This window comes from Melozone crissalis, unplaced genomic scaffold, assembly GCF_028551555.1.
Source record: "Melozone crissalis strain CALT ecotype California unplaced genomic scaffold, PUWL_Pcris_2 ptg000004l_1, whole genome shotgun sequence".
NCBI classification, from domain to species: Eukaryota; Metazoa; Chordata; class Aves; order Passeriformes; family Passerellidae; genus Melozone; species Melozone crissalis.
This window is the reverse complement of record NW_026535782.1, coordinates 25324306-25339085: the sequence shown is the minus strand read 5'-3', so window position 1 is coordinate 25339085 and position 14780 is coordinate 25324306. Positions and strand designations below refer to the sequence as shown.

General features: G+C 43.8%; 1 protein-coding gene across 1 annotated transcript in view; it reads left to right on the top strand.

Moving 5' to 3' along the window:
- The first annotated feature begins 4562 nt into the window (after positions 1-4562).
- The window catches only part of WIF1 (WNT inhibitory factor 1), a 37728-nt gene continuing 27510 nt past the window's right edge, over positions 4563-14780 (top strand). Inside the window, exons 1-2 of the mRNA XM_054276971.1 lie at positions 4563-4709; positions 4801-4940. Coding sequence (XP_054132946.1) covers positions 4574-4709; positions 4801-4940 — 276 coding nt within the window. The 5' untranslated portion in view covers positions 4563-4573. The remainder of the gene's footprint in view (positions 4710-4800; positions 4941-14780) is intronic.

Sequence of the window (14780 nt, the reverse complement as noted above, 5' to 3'; positions counted from 1 at the left end):
GAGGCATTGTAAAAGATTTTATTCTATTATAAGTCTCGGCGGATAGTGAGACACAAGAGATGTAAAACTCAATGCTATTCTATCACAAGCTAACCTATTCTTGGTTACAACACCTTAGAAATGTTTTCCAGCCTATTAGCTTGCACCACAAAATGCTGCTATTACTTCTAACTTATGTTATTACCTATGTATTACCTATATTTTTTCCTTACATGATTCTGCTACAATGCATCTTTTTCAGTTTTAATTCTCTAAAATATCTAGTTTTTTTGCAAGGCCATACTTTGAAACTTGTTGAAACTTGTTTCTTGTTCAGTCCCTCCTCAACAATGTCATCTCTATTCCATGGCCTTCCTAAGTCAGTACACTTTATCTCAGCATTTGCATAGAGATGTACAAGACTGTGTGATCTTTGAGTCAGGTTTTGAGAATTCTTTACAAACCCACTTACCACAGTCCTATCAGGTTCTCTTTTTTTCTTGTTGAAATTTCAATTCTTCTTTTTCTGTTCAATCTCTTTGTTCACCTTTCTTCCCTGATTTTAGGAATTTCAAAGGGAATAATTGTGGCAAGTTTTGCTCTATTTCCCTACACCCAATTTCATCTGGGTACAATTGGTTGTAGTCATTGCATTTCAAATTTTGGGGATTTTTCAATTTTATTTTTGATTGACCATGTCTCCTTTCGGGAGTGTTTGTTCAACTCTGTCTTCTGATTTCAAGACATGGGACAAAAGGCCCCAGAGACAGGGAAAGCAGGGGTTTATATATGGAATTTGAGGGGCGGGGCAGAACACCAGGGCCAATGGGGTGAGGGCACAGGGTGGAATGAGGGGGAAGGGCCAATGGGATACATAGAATCTGCATGTCACAGCAAGGCATGCTAGGAGAAGCCTTTTTCCTCACCCTACCAATGGTGGCTGTGGTTTGAGTGGTTTTCCCTCCTGGGGAGCGTTGTGAATTCTCTCCTTGCTGGCCTCCGCAGTGAAGCAGCATCTATAACCTTTGGAATGAAGATTATTGCCTCAGGCCATATTTATGCCCAATACTGTTATTGCTTATGTCTTTTTCTCCCTCCTTTTATATTATTCATAGCTGATGATCAAAGGGCATCAGGCTCTGACTTCCATACCCTTCCCTGGATATGTCTTCATTCAAACCATCCATTCATTTATTCATTCCAAAGCTGTCATCAGGGGGATGCTGTCAATTGCAATGAATGTCAGAGCAAGCCACAAACGCACAATATATGCATTCTTATGAAAATTAGTGGAACTTGAAGCCATATTCACAACACAGTTCTGTTTTCATACATGTTTTCCATTTCATTAAACAAAGAACCTCAAAATATTTGTTTTCCCAAGTATATTCCAATCCTCTCTCCATAATGCTCTCAACTCACTTAAAAAGAGACTATTCTTCCCTGAAATATGTTGTGTAATTTAGGAGAGGCATTTTAAAAAGGGATCAAGAACTATACCAAGCTTATATCTAGATCTCCACATCAAATGCAAGCAGTCATTATGAGCAGAAGTTTAGCAGACCTTACCCTCAGTGAATCTCATTGTGGTACAATTCTACAGCAGAGAGAAACTGGAGAGCACATGCACTGCAGTACAACAGGCCAGTCTCAGCACTAACAAAGGATTCACCTAAGCCTTGGCAGGTGCTGGAGGAGAGACACTCCACTAAAACACCTACAGAGGCGTCTCTGGGCTTGGGTGGTCTGTTGGTACAAAAACATACCCATCAAATTGTACGTCAGTCACTAGGTACCAGCTAATCTCTGCAGAAAGTAAGCTAATTGCTATTTCATTTTTACTCAGGAGTGTTTAAATTGTATCATCACAGTTTTGGAAATTGTGTTCCAGTGTTATTAGCAATTACATTGTGTTCCTTTGCTGGATCTTAAAAAAGTCCCTTTATGTGATAAGTAACAATGTAAATAATTTGCATTAGAATATTAAATGTTCTTGCCTGTCTTGATGTCCAATTTAACTTCTTTCTATAAGTTTCATTTCAGATACTATTTTTCCCCACTATATTTATCTTTTGTAATACAGTTAAAATTTATTGTACATTTTCAAGCTGAGAAGGCTCAATCACATTGACTGGGATCAAGTATTTACGCGGTTGTTCGGGAGGTCGCTGACAGCACATGCTGCGGGACGAGGCTCCGCGGCGGCCGGGGCTGCAGCGGCGGCGGCGGCCGGCAGGGGGCGGCCCCGCTCCGCAGGGAGAGCCGCGGCTGGGACCGGGACAGCCCGGGCCGCCGCACACACTGCCCTCAGCGGCGGGAGCGGCACAGCCCGGGCCGCCGCACACACTGCCCTCAGCGGCGGGAGCGGCACGGCCCGGGCCGCCGCACACACTGCCCTCAGCGGCGGGAGCGGCACGGCCCGGGCCGCCGCACACACTGCCCTCAGCGGCGGGAGCGGCACGGCCCGGGCCGCCGCACACACTGCCCTCAGCGGCGGGACCGGGACAGCCCGGGCCGCAGCACCCACGGCCCTCAGCGGCGGGACCGGGACAGCCCGGGCCGCAGCACCCACGGCCCTCAGCGGCGGGACCGGGACAGCCCGGGCCGCAGCACCCACGGCCCTCCGTGCAACCGCATCAGCCAGACTGGGGAGCACAGCGAAGTGTGCGAGATAAAAAAAGCATTTTACACAAAATAAATGAGAATTATCGAATCGCAGAACCTCAGAGTGGTTTGGGCTGGAAGGAAACTTGAATGATCATCTCAAGTTTCAGCTCACTTATGACTAGGTTGTGCAAAGCCCCATCCATCCTGGTCTCTAACTCTTCCAGGAATGGGATATCCACAACTTCTCTGGGTATCCTGTGGCAGGGCCTCAACACTCACAGTAAAGAATTTCTCTCTGATCTAAACTTACTCACTATGATTTTGAAGCCATTCTCTACCCACTTTGTGATTGAAGCCATTCCCCTTTGTCATATCACTACAGGTCCCTGTGGAAGTTCCCTCTCTGGTTCAATTCCCTCTCTGGCTCTTTTCTAGGCTGCCTCTAGGTACTGGAAAGATGCTTTAAGGTCTCTTGTGAGCCTTGACCAGGGTGAACAACCCCAACTCTCTCAATCTGTCTTCATAAGAGAGGCGCTCCAGCCATCTCATCATCTTCATGGCCCTGCTCTGGACTCAATCCAACAGGTCTACATCCTTCCTTTGCTGGGGATCTCAGAACTGGATGCAGTGTTCCAAGTGGGGTAACACAAGAGTGGATTAGAAGGGGAGAATCACCTCCCTTGACCTGCTTGTCACACTACTAAATAACCAAAAAATAGCAAATAATCACCCCTATCTAACAAGCATCTAGAGGTCAGGTATTTTTGTTAGAGTACATACACTGATTCCAGTTTTTGGAACCTAAGATTTTGCATCTGGGCAAGTTACTAGGGAATGTCACTCAATAACATCTGTCTGGAAAAGAAAGACCAACTTCATGTTGCTGTCCATTACATGGTAGTATTACTGGTAGTATTACTGAGGTAACTTTAGCAGTCACACTAACAGGATGAGATGGAGCGCCAGCAGCATCTAAAGCAGTAATCACAGGGAGAAAATACCCTGCAACTCCTTCCAGAACACTACAGACAAAAACTTGGGGGTTTTACTCAAACTTTATCTATCCTGCTAAGTTTTGAATTTTTGGGTCTTTTTTTTAGAGGCTTTTCTTTTTGTAATGGAAAAATCCAGAAAACTTAGAAACAATATTTTTTTATTCCTTTAGAAGGAGTGATTCTGTTTAAATAATTTTTTGAATAGAAGATTCTTTCATACTTTACTAAGTTTCTATATTGAGCCAGTTCCAGTTTCTGTGTAAATGGCAACATTTCAGTGCTTTTCAGTCTCCACTGTTCTCAAGACCTTGGGACAAAAGCCAGGTGAAAGCCTTTTCTTCCTTTAGCACGTCGCCTCATTTTGTGCGTCGTTCTCTGGCGCTGGGAAGCGTGTCCCCGTGCCACTGTCCGGATGACGGCTCGCTGTAGGGCTGACCTGTGCAGTGTCGCGGGTCCCCGCTGCAGCCGCGGCCGCACCGCGCCCACCTGCGGCTTGGTGATGCTCCCCCCATCTCTGACTCGAACCCCACGTGTGCCGGGGGGCGGCTACACAAGGACTTCGTTTCTTCACGCAGACACGAGTGACTCCAGCGACTCATTTGCGACGGTGGTGGTGCCACGGTGACGGCCGGAGTGCCGGGGTGTCGCTGCGGGGAGGGCGAGCACAGGGAGGGGGGCGGGACGCGCGGCAGGGTGCGACCCTGCGGTGTCACGGGTCCCCTGTGACAGAACGGGTGCGGGTCACGGTCCCGGCTCTCGGCTCTGCTCTTGCGGGAGGGGGCGGCCACCCGCAGCCCCGGAGCGCTGACCGCCCCCCGCGGCGGGGGAAGGACCGAGCGAGCCCGCGCTCCCCGCCGCCCGCGGCGCCGCCCGCCGCCTTCCCCGCGCCCGCCCCGCCGCTGCCGCCGCCCCGCCGGGGCCGCCCCGCGGCAGAGGGACGGAGGGAGGAGCGGCAGCGGAGCCGGCGAGCCCCGGGCGGGCGGTGCGGGAGCATGGCCCCGGCGGGGCGGCTGTGCTGTGCCGCGCTGCTCTGCGGCGCCCTCAGCCTCTGCAGCCTGCGGGCCGCGCCGCGCCAGCCCGACACCCTCTACTTGTGGATCGACGCCCAGCAGGCGCGGGTGCTCATCGGTAAGTGCGGCCGCTGACCCGAGCGGCGGGCGGGAGCCCGGAGCCGAGCCCGGCGGGGCTGCCGAGCACTGCGCCCCTTTGCCTTCCGCAGGCTTCGAGGAGGATATTCTGATCGTGTCCGAGGGGAAGATGGCCCCGTTCACCCACGACTTTAGGAAAGCCCAGCAGAGGATGCCCGCCATCCCCGTCGGCATCCACGCCATGAACTTCACTTGGCAGGCAACGGGACGGGTAGGTGCCGAGACGGGGCCGCGGCAAGGGGCGGGGGACGCTCTGTAAACCCAGGCAGGTGGCTTGGCCTTGGAATAGTTGAGAAAAGCCTCTCCGAGGCGTGCTGGGGCAGCCCTGGGTGCGGGGGTCCGAGGCGCGGGCGGGGGGCTCGGGGAGCAGGGATTGCTGCCAGCGCCTTGGGATGGATGGCTGGGAAAGCGCGCTGGGAAAGGGCTGGAAGGTGCGTGGGAGCGCCGGGCCGCCCGGGCCGGAGAACCCTCAGGCTGGTGAGACGTGAGACTGAACTCACTAGGAACACCCCAGTCGCCTGTACTTGCCGTAAAATTTTGTACCGGACGGTAGTTCCGTGGATGCAGTTTTCTTTCGGCTTAGCTTATGAACATATGCTACAGCTCTTCGTTGATCTCTATGTACTAAATGTGCAGGCTTAATTTGTAGTGCTACTAAATAGCAATTCTCTTCTGTGGGCTTAATTTTACCAAGTTAAATTGCAAAACCACATAAATCTGCAGTTTATTGAATCCTGTTGGATTCTTTTGTTGAAAATGTAAGAATCTGTGACATATTTTTGTGAAGAAACATATGTATGATTTGACACACTGACAACATATGTTGAATTTACATAAAGCTGAAACTTGTTAGTGTACATTATCATGGATACAGAAAAAACAAGGTGGCGTAAAATCCTGGAAAAAATTATTTCATTTTTACAGTGCTGAACATTGACTTTATACAATAAAGAACTTTGTAGAGATGAAACAATATTTCCATTTAAATTGTGATCATTGATTGTATAATTCAGCTAATTGCAGCTTCACAAATTTTGTTGTGGTTTTGGTTGTTTTGAAAGTTCTCTATCTACAGGACTTGTTTGGCTTCAAGGTGTTGTCTGATGCCCTTGCAATTTTTGCTGTCCTCACAAAGCCTTTGGGTTTAGGAAGTGCTTCACCCCTTCCTCCAGAGAGGAAGGTGAATGTGGAGAGACAAAACTTGCTCACGAAGGCTGCCTTGCTCTAGGTCTTTGGTGTTCCCATCAAGCTTTACAGAGAAAACAACTTTGTGAGCTCAGGGCTGGCATTTAAATACCTAGAAATAATTGCTGTCTTTTGGAACTGTGTTTTCTGTTCCATTTCTCTGCCAGCTTCAGTTGCTGTTGATGATAAAACTAGCTCTTTTTTAAATGGGTGATCAAGATGTTAGACTGAACACTGTCCTCTTGGATTTCCTTCTTGTGCTCTGCTCTCCCTCCTTTGCTGCCTACAGGTAGGTCATTAGGAAAAGGTGGTTCCAATACTGATTTCGGTGAGAAGAGTCACAGGCTTAAAGACAGTATAGGAAAATGTTCTGCTTGATGCCACTTGCAGGATGAAATCCTTTCTGAGCAGCTGCAAAGGTGTTTGACCCATTAGTCCTCCTCCTATTTTCCAAATTACTGAATTCCTCTTAGACAAAGCATAATTAGTAAGTGAAATACCTAAATGGTTAAAAAAGTTCTGTGTTTCTCCAGAACTCCCAATATTTTATGAGGGGAAGAAATGAGTATATTTTTACTTTTTTCCAGTGTTCTGTTTTGGTTTTAAGTATACATGTTCTTAGAAGTTTCCATTAACACATCCAGGGAAGTGCTAACAAGTTACTACCTTTATTCTGTACTTTTCTGGGAATTTCCTAAGTGAGAGAAGGGAAAATGAGAAGTGGAAGGGAGGAGGAGAGGAAAAGAAAAGAAGAGAAAGGGGAAAGAGAAACAAGGAAGGAAGAAGGAAAAGAAATGGAAACTAGTACCTTTTGAAAGAAGAAAGGCATTTGAAATGCTGAAGTGCTAGACTGCTTTCTGCAAAATAGCTGTTAACTAGCATACTGTTGCCTCCTGTTTAGTAAAACTGAAATAATTCTTCTGTGGGTGTTGTGCCTTATAGACCTCTTGACCCTGTATCCCAGCTGAAATTTGAAGATGTTTCTCTGGGACTCCAAGGTCTGGGGGCTCCCAGTACTATATGCCCCATCTCTAGGAATAGTTAGACCCTTTTTGGGTCTACAGATACAAGGCTTCTCCTGAGTAGGTGCAGGATGTCCATGGCATTACACAGTTCCTGGTCCTGATATCAACAAGTTGGGGGAGTGAGAGAGCAGCTGGGTGGGTGTCTGGCAGCCAGACAAGGTCAACCCACCACACCTGAGATCCCCTGCAGGGCACTTTAGGATGTATAAATATCCAGTGGGCAGATCCCAGCTACCTACTCCTGGGATAAATGATAATCCAAGTTTGAGGTGAGTAAATAATTCAACCCACGGAGTGGCAATGCTTCTCAGTCCTGCATGGCTGAATATTCTACCTCAAAAATGGCTTCTTGAAAGGCACATTTTAAGGACTAGATTACATTTGTATTCTGTGGAAACAGAAGTGCTTGAAACTCACTACATTTAGGTGTTACACTTCTGATGCAGTGACCTTTGTGTCCTGAATGCATTTTATGTGAAAAAGATTTAATTTGATAAGCAAACAAGATAATTTTCACTAGAAAGCATTAACCAAAAAAAAGCATTCATTAGTCACTTTTAATTGCTAGTCCATTACTTCTAGTTAATTATTAGGAAATACAGGGGGAAACCCAAAATTTAAGGATCTGAGGGTGCTGGATATATAGGTTTTTTGCTAGTGAAATCAGGATGAGCTGAGGGTGACAAGAATGTTAAAGTACTGCAAAATGGGATTGTCATGTTTTTATGCACTTTATGCTTCTACTTATAAATTAAAGCATAACATTACAGGTACTACGTTCTCTTTAAAAATGTAATCTGCATAAATTGACAGTTACAAATTTCTTTGAATGGATAGGTTTAAAAAAGCAAAAATCAGTGATAATATGTAGTATATAGCATGCATCCATGTAACCACTAGAGCTCACTGGTGTGCTTCTTGCTCTTATTCTGGATGGTTTTTCCAAAAGAAAATACAATGGCTTTTAGTGGTCTTGTCCTCTGTGGAAGATTGAGCTAAAAAGCTTCCCAGTGAAACCCTATCACAGTGATTAATGCTGCAACATGTTTACATGTTTTCCACATGTGTCCCCTAGTGAAAATTACCAAAGCTTTCAGTGATAACATAATCTCTACAACATTTAAGAATTTGTGACAAGTATTTAATCTCCAAATCTACAAAACCCAACATGTATTTTAACTTTCAGTGGGCATTCTGACAGCTGCAAAATTAGGTTCACATCCTGGAGAATATTGGTGGAAGAGAACCATATTAAATAGTTCATTATTTCCGAGACAGAAAGTGCTCAGTGACAGAGCAGCAGTCCAGTTGATTTAATAGATAGGAGGTGAAAAAAATAAACCAAAAAGCAAGTTGGAATTTTTGTTGTGTAGCATTCTCTGGTCTGATCCAGACAAACAGTCAGTCTGGGCCACAACCTGCCCAGGCTGTTTTTTTCCTTTCAGATATGGGAGAAGTATTTGTGGTCAGATGAATTATTGTGGTGGCTCACTTCCCCCTCCCCACTGCTATGAGTAGCCCATAGTTCCTCTCATGGTGCCTGGTTGAATGCATAACATGACATCTGAAATAAGTCTCAAAGAGCTATTGACAACCTTGAGTTAATCAAAAAGGTGCCCACCTCTGAGAAAGAGGGAATGTAGTCTTCAGCGCATTTTTTATCATCATTTCTATATTGTAAAGTGAAGGTCAGGAATGGTGTGTAGTTAACAGCTCCTGGAGGTTGGTTCTGATCTCAGCAATGTGACCATCAGCCCTGAATAGCTCAGCTGAAATTGTCTGAAATTGTCTTATATTGCTGAGATGTAGCCTGACCATAAAGAAAAAATGGAATATCCAGCTATGCTGGGGGAAGATTTGTTTCCTTGCTCAGAGGAAAGCTAGCAGGCCACCAATTTTAAGGCATTAGTGGTGCAATAATGTGCTCCAGTCAAACATGGCTATTTCCCTGGTAAACTGAAAGAAAACACAAAGTATTGAATTTTAAAACCTAATTCTTCAAAGGAAACTTTTCTTCAAAGAAACTACTGATTTTTTTGGAAAATATCTTATTCATAACCAGTCATTACAGTGATGCTTTTCAGCTTAAAAAAGTCTAATATGCAAAATTTAGGAGATTTTTTCCAATAAAATTATGGCTCTTCTCGAAGTTTGGTCACGGTAATTGCGTAAACTCACACTTTTGTGATTTTCAGTGGCACCTTGACTGCACTTCCATGTCACCAAACTGGGGAAATACTTTGTTTTCTGACCTCTGTACCAAAATTTCTATGTGGAATGTGAAGATGTTTACATACTGTGAGCATGATTTTTAGACAGGGGGTTCTCAAATCAAAAGCACAGCTCAAAACCTTTAATATTTAGATTCTACTCAGCTGTGGTATTTTGCATCTCAGTGTTGTAGACATGCCACCAGGGATCAAAGTAATACTGTTGAGATCCCACTTTCTTAGTGGAGCAGGCATGTGCCAGCCATCTGTTCTATCTGCTGATAGAAAACAGCAGTAAAGTTTCTCAAAGTTTTGCCAAGAAAAAAAAGGGGGATTTATTGCTCAGCAGAGATGAGTTACAAGGCACCTTGTAGTGTAAGCTGCATCTGGTTTCCATAGTAATTTACATGGCGTGTGTGTAAACTACACAATTATTCTTTTTACACCGCAGTGTAAACTTGTGTTAAGTAAACAGTTCTTCAAGATTTCATTGTTTATCATTTCTATAAATAATCCATTTTTTACAAAAAATAAGCTAGTCATAAAGTATTTTCACTAGTTCTACAGTAGTAGCTGCAATGTACAACATAACTGTTGAAAAGCATTGGAACTAACAAGGACATCCCAAACTTCAAGTCTATATTTTGTGAAATTGTACAGATTTCATTCCCTCTATTTCTAACAATTTTTCTGAAAAAGAAAATCCAGGCTTTCCTCTTGTGTTGCCTTCCTCTGTTTCTCTTTCCTATTTGTGGAAGTGAAAATGTTTTCTGGCAACCTCACCTCTTTTTACAGACTGTTTCACAGGTATGTTCTTAGTGGTCTAAAGTTGATGCCATTAACAAGTAATGCTATAGAGAAAGAACTAACAAAAATGAGAACTAACTGAACTAATTGAAAGTTTTTTTCATGTATTAACATCTTCTCTTGCTTTCACACTTTTCAAAGAGGTTTTTTTTGGGGTAGCTACAACTTGATTCTAGCCAAGTGGCTTATGTACATACAAAGCACCTGTAAGGAACCACACTCTTCCTAGGGCATGCAGATATGTGAGGAATATGGTGTGCCCCAGAGTTTTCAAAACTATTATGTAGTGGATATTTGCATCACATTGAACAGAATTTCAAGAGCTGGATACCTTAGGTCAGAACAATGAGTACCTGATATTTAAAGCTTTCAAGAAAATGCATCTCAAAATCTCTTTTGTTTTGCCTTCCTGTGAGTTTACATTTGACTTGTTGAGGTTTGTTCTTCTTTTATTTGCCTTTTTCTATACAAATTCCACCATCTGAAAGATTCTGCTTTACTTGTACTAATCTCTTTTACCATTGTGGATTTTTTCATTTTGCTGGGAGGTTTTTGTTTGCTTTTTGACAGTTTATTTGTGTCCAAGCTCTTCACTGCATCAGTGAACTGTAGCCCTGACATGGTGGAAATGTAATACCCACCTTGACTGGCTGGCAGGGCTGTGCCTGATGGAGCCCAGACCTTCAGCACTGCCTCCCACCACGTTCCAGCTGCAGAAGTAAGAAGTGGCACTTAGATGAGCAAGGTGCATTGCTCCAGCTGGAGAGCAGTTGCTAGTGGTCCACCTCAGAGGTCAGTCCTGGGTCTCATACTCACAGTGAAGCAGCAACCCAAAATCTGCTTCAAAAAAACCCCAAACATAAATGAAGGAAAGACACTGATAGTGTTGTACAGAGGCATTAGGAAGCTTTACCCAGCTATGATACCTTAAGTCCACCACAGTATGTTCTGTTCATAGAACACCTTAGCACTGGCTTTCAATGATTTGGGGTAGATTTTTTTTCCCAGCCTTACAATAAGAAAACCCCAGGGGTTTTTTTTGCATCTAGAATAAAAGTTTGCTTTGTTTTCCAATCAGCTGGTGGAGTCCATCTTTTTTTGGCCATACAAGGAAAAATGGGCAATTACCTTTGAGCTGCTTCAGCACTTGCTGTCATTAGTGCTAAATACTTCAATAAATAACTTGAAGATCAATACTGCTTTCAGAGCTGGTCCCTCAAATCCTCTGAAGTTGCCCCTTTGCCTGGATAAAAAGCTAGCTAAACCCAGCTGATCCTAAAGGAAGTAAATATGCCTGACATCAAACCTGGCAATCTCCCAGCCCCAGGTTTTGGCCCATCACCAGGCAAAATAAACTCCCAAACAGCAGCCCACTAATGAGAAGATCTGTCACCAGCTCTGAACACTGAAGCACAGAAATCAGAAGCAAGAGCCAGAGGGCCAGCCTTTGCAATAACAGCTGTCCAGAGAAGCAGAGGGCAGGCTCTTGGACCATCCTGACCATCAGAGAACAGAGCTTTCAGTACTGTGATTATGAACCTGATTTTTCTCAGAACACGTGGAAGACATGGACAAATCGCAACTTGTTGATGAACAGAAGTTAAGCTCTTCCTGCAATATTTTCTCCTTGCCCTCAACTTGCAAATGTGTGAATATTGATACAGCCAAAGGGAATTGGAGACTTAAATCCTCATAGGTAAATAATCAAGTCCACTGAACACCTTCAGTAAGGAGTACAAGTTCCAACTTCAACCTGTTGCTTCTAAACTGCAGCAAACACTGGTCTCATTTTGCCAAGTTTGAGCCTTAGCCAATTATCTTTCTTGCAGAGGTTTTGGGAAATAAATTGAGCTGTTGAAACAGAGTCTACTTGAGTTACTAAGTTGAAACAAATTTATTTTCCTGTTGTGAAGCCACACATAGATAAAGTTTCTGCAAGCAGTTATGTGGCTGCAATATTCCTTGCGGAGACTGTCAGGGAGAACAGGCAGGTTGCACAGCAGAGCACACTTCAGAGAGTGTGGAAGAAGAGGCAAAATGCAGTTATCTGGGTCTCTAATCATGAGCAACAGATGATATGAATAACACACTAAGAGCTGAGAATTGATTTGCTAGCAAAGCACATTGGCAGTTACCTTGATTGATATTTTTGTTTTGCTCCTTCCTTCCTTCCTTCCTTCCTTCCTTCCTTCCTTCCTTCCTTCCTTCCTTCCTTCCTTCCTTCCGTTTTGCACAGGAACCTCTATTTATATTGCATAGGCTTGATCTGACTTCTGTATTGGCAAGGGAGGGTGACTGAAAGATTGTAACCCAACATGTTGATTCCCTCTGATCAGACCTGTGATGTTTTGGTGTTAGGTACAGGATGGAGCAGCTTATACTGCCCCTGAAGGGCAAAAATTAGAAGTCTTCATCACATCAAGAACCATGGGTTTCACATTTTTACCTGATGTAACTGTAACTTTCCTTTGATGGGAAAAAGTCTGTACCTTATCCTGCCCACTGACAGCGTCCACATTGGAATTGTATCTGTGTGAATATCCTGCTTAGTTAATATTCTCTTTTTAGTTGTCTCGCCAAATATTTACAGTAAACTTCATAATTTTTATAGTTTCATGATACCACTGCTACTTTCATTCTATGATTCTATGAATCACCTGACACCAGAATTAGACATAAAACATTTCAACAGGCATATCCTATTTATATAATACCTTTATTCCTCCAAAAGTAAGGGCTTCCTCATCCTGTAAAATACAATCAAACTGTATAAATTTATTAAATTATGTTAATTAGGAAATAGTTTAAAGGACAAGGTATCTGAGAGTTTCTGGGCAGGAGGAAGGGTGACCTGGGGGTAAAAAGCTCACAATCTCTGCAACTGCTCGTAAAATCTCTTGCTTTTCCACCTCTTCCCAAACCCAACAACTCCAACAGAAACATCTGTCTCTAGGTTTATATGTATGTGTTCCTGTACTTGACTGCAAAGTCTGAAGTAAGTGGAGTGAGGTCTTTCTCCCTTCCTGATTTAGAGTAGGTGATGGATCATACTGAGGTTCTTCAGCCATTTCTGTGCCATGTAGTGATGTAGAGAGCAGACATGACTGCTCAGCAAGGTTTGTGGTGTGGGACATTGTTCCCCTTCAGCAATTTTTTTCTTCCTGAAAATGCTGTGGAGCCCAGTGCTACTCACTTCATTCATCGATAAAGGCTGGTTTAGGGTATTTGGGGAATCTCCAGCAGCCTATGACACCAGCACAAATTAGGGATTGTCAACATATCTGGAATGCATTGAGTGACAAAAAGAACAATTTGGTCCCAGTCTGCAACAGCAGACCAGATTTACCACAGATATTCATCAAGGAGTAAGTTATATCTCTGATCTTAGCAAGACTCTGGAATCCCAAATGGGACAGTTGTCTTATAGCAGAGTGCAGACTTCTGCTGTCATTAGACTCCTGCCTGTTTTTATCACGGGTAAATTTGGGCTTGGGGAGGTCCACACATTCATTTCTGAGGCTGCTTTACAAAAGATTCTTCTGGGGAACTTTCAGCTGCCAGCCCTCCCTGTCAGGATTTAGACTGACACAGGATAGGTCACACTATCCAGAATAAAAAAAAAAAACACAACAGAATGATGTAGTTTTCTCAAAATAAACTTCCTGCCTTTCTTAATGGGTCTTATTCCTGCAAGTGTGTTTAAAAGGTTTGTCTGGAAGCTCAGCTTGACCCTCTGTCAAGGCAGCAGAGTCCGGGCTTTGTGAAGATGCCTATGCTGCAGATAGACTCCACCTGCACCCAGGGAGGGAAAGAAAGGTGGTTCAAGACAGCAGGTAAATCAGATTCTAGCTGGGCTAAACTTTCTTCTGCAAGCACTGGTCTCTGTCCTTTGAGTGTACAGGAAGTCAAGGATGAGCTGGTTTTAAACAAGATACTTCATTTAAATGCTGGGAAATGTACTGGACCTCAGCTCAGAAGACTGGACCTGTGAAGCTGGTACTGTAACCAAGGGATGAAGCTGTGCTGACCCTGCCTATGGAAACAGTCCAGAAGACAGAAAAGCTGTTTGTAGAACCTGTTCAGGTTCTCATCAAACTGGGGATAGGATTATTCTTCCTTACTTTACTCTGAAGACAAGTCCATCTTGCTTTGAGTAATTCAGGGTATAGTTATGGAGGACAGAACTGTGTGGCAGCCTCTAGTATGTGGAAATATGACAGCAACATATGTCCACTTAGCAGAGTCTTCATTCAGTAGAAAAATCTGTGTGATTCCAGAAAACACACAAGTTCCTTCCAACACACTTAGAAAGCACTTAGTAGTGAATTTAGTTCTTCTTTCACAGTAGTATCTAGAATTTGCCTTGATCAACGACAGCCTATGAAATAAGAAAAAAATTACTCTCAATTTTCACAAAAAATGTATTTGAAAATCCATGCAGTAGGTATTAAAAGAGAGCAGTCTTAAGAAAGTCTTTCCTAATGACTAGTCAGGACAGAGTTGAGTTTTTGCATCTTTTCAAATTTTAAGCACTAGTCTTCCTGTAAAATAAGGCTGAAGACCAGTATCTGCTGAGCAATAAATAAAGAAACTCAGTTAGAGGTGCTGCAAACTTTCTGTCACATCGGTACACAAAAGTGGAGGCATCCCTCTTTGAAACCCTTGAAGGACTCCAGTCTGACAGAAGCTCATAACTTTTGAGAAGATTCATTCCTTACATTTTGAAGAGAGATATTTATATTTATTACACAGGAGTGCCAGTTAAAGCCAAGACAGAAACACATGGACTCAATAAAGGCCAATTATGTGACCTTTGCTGTTTGC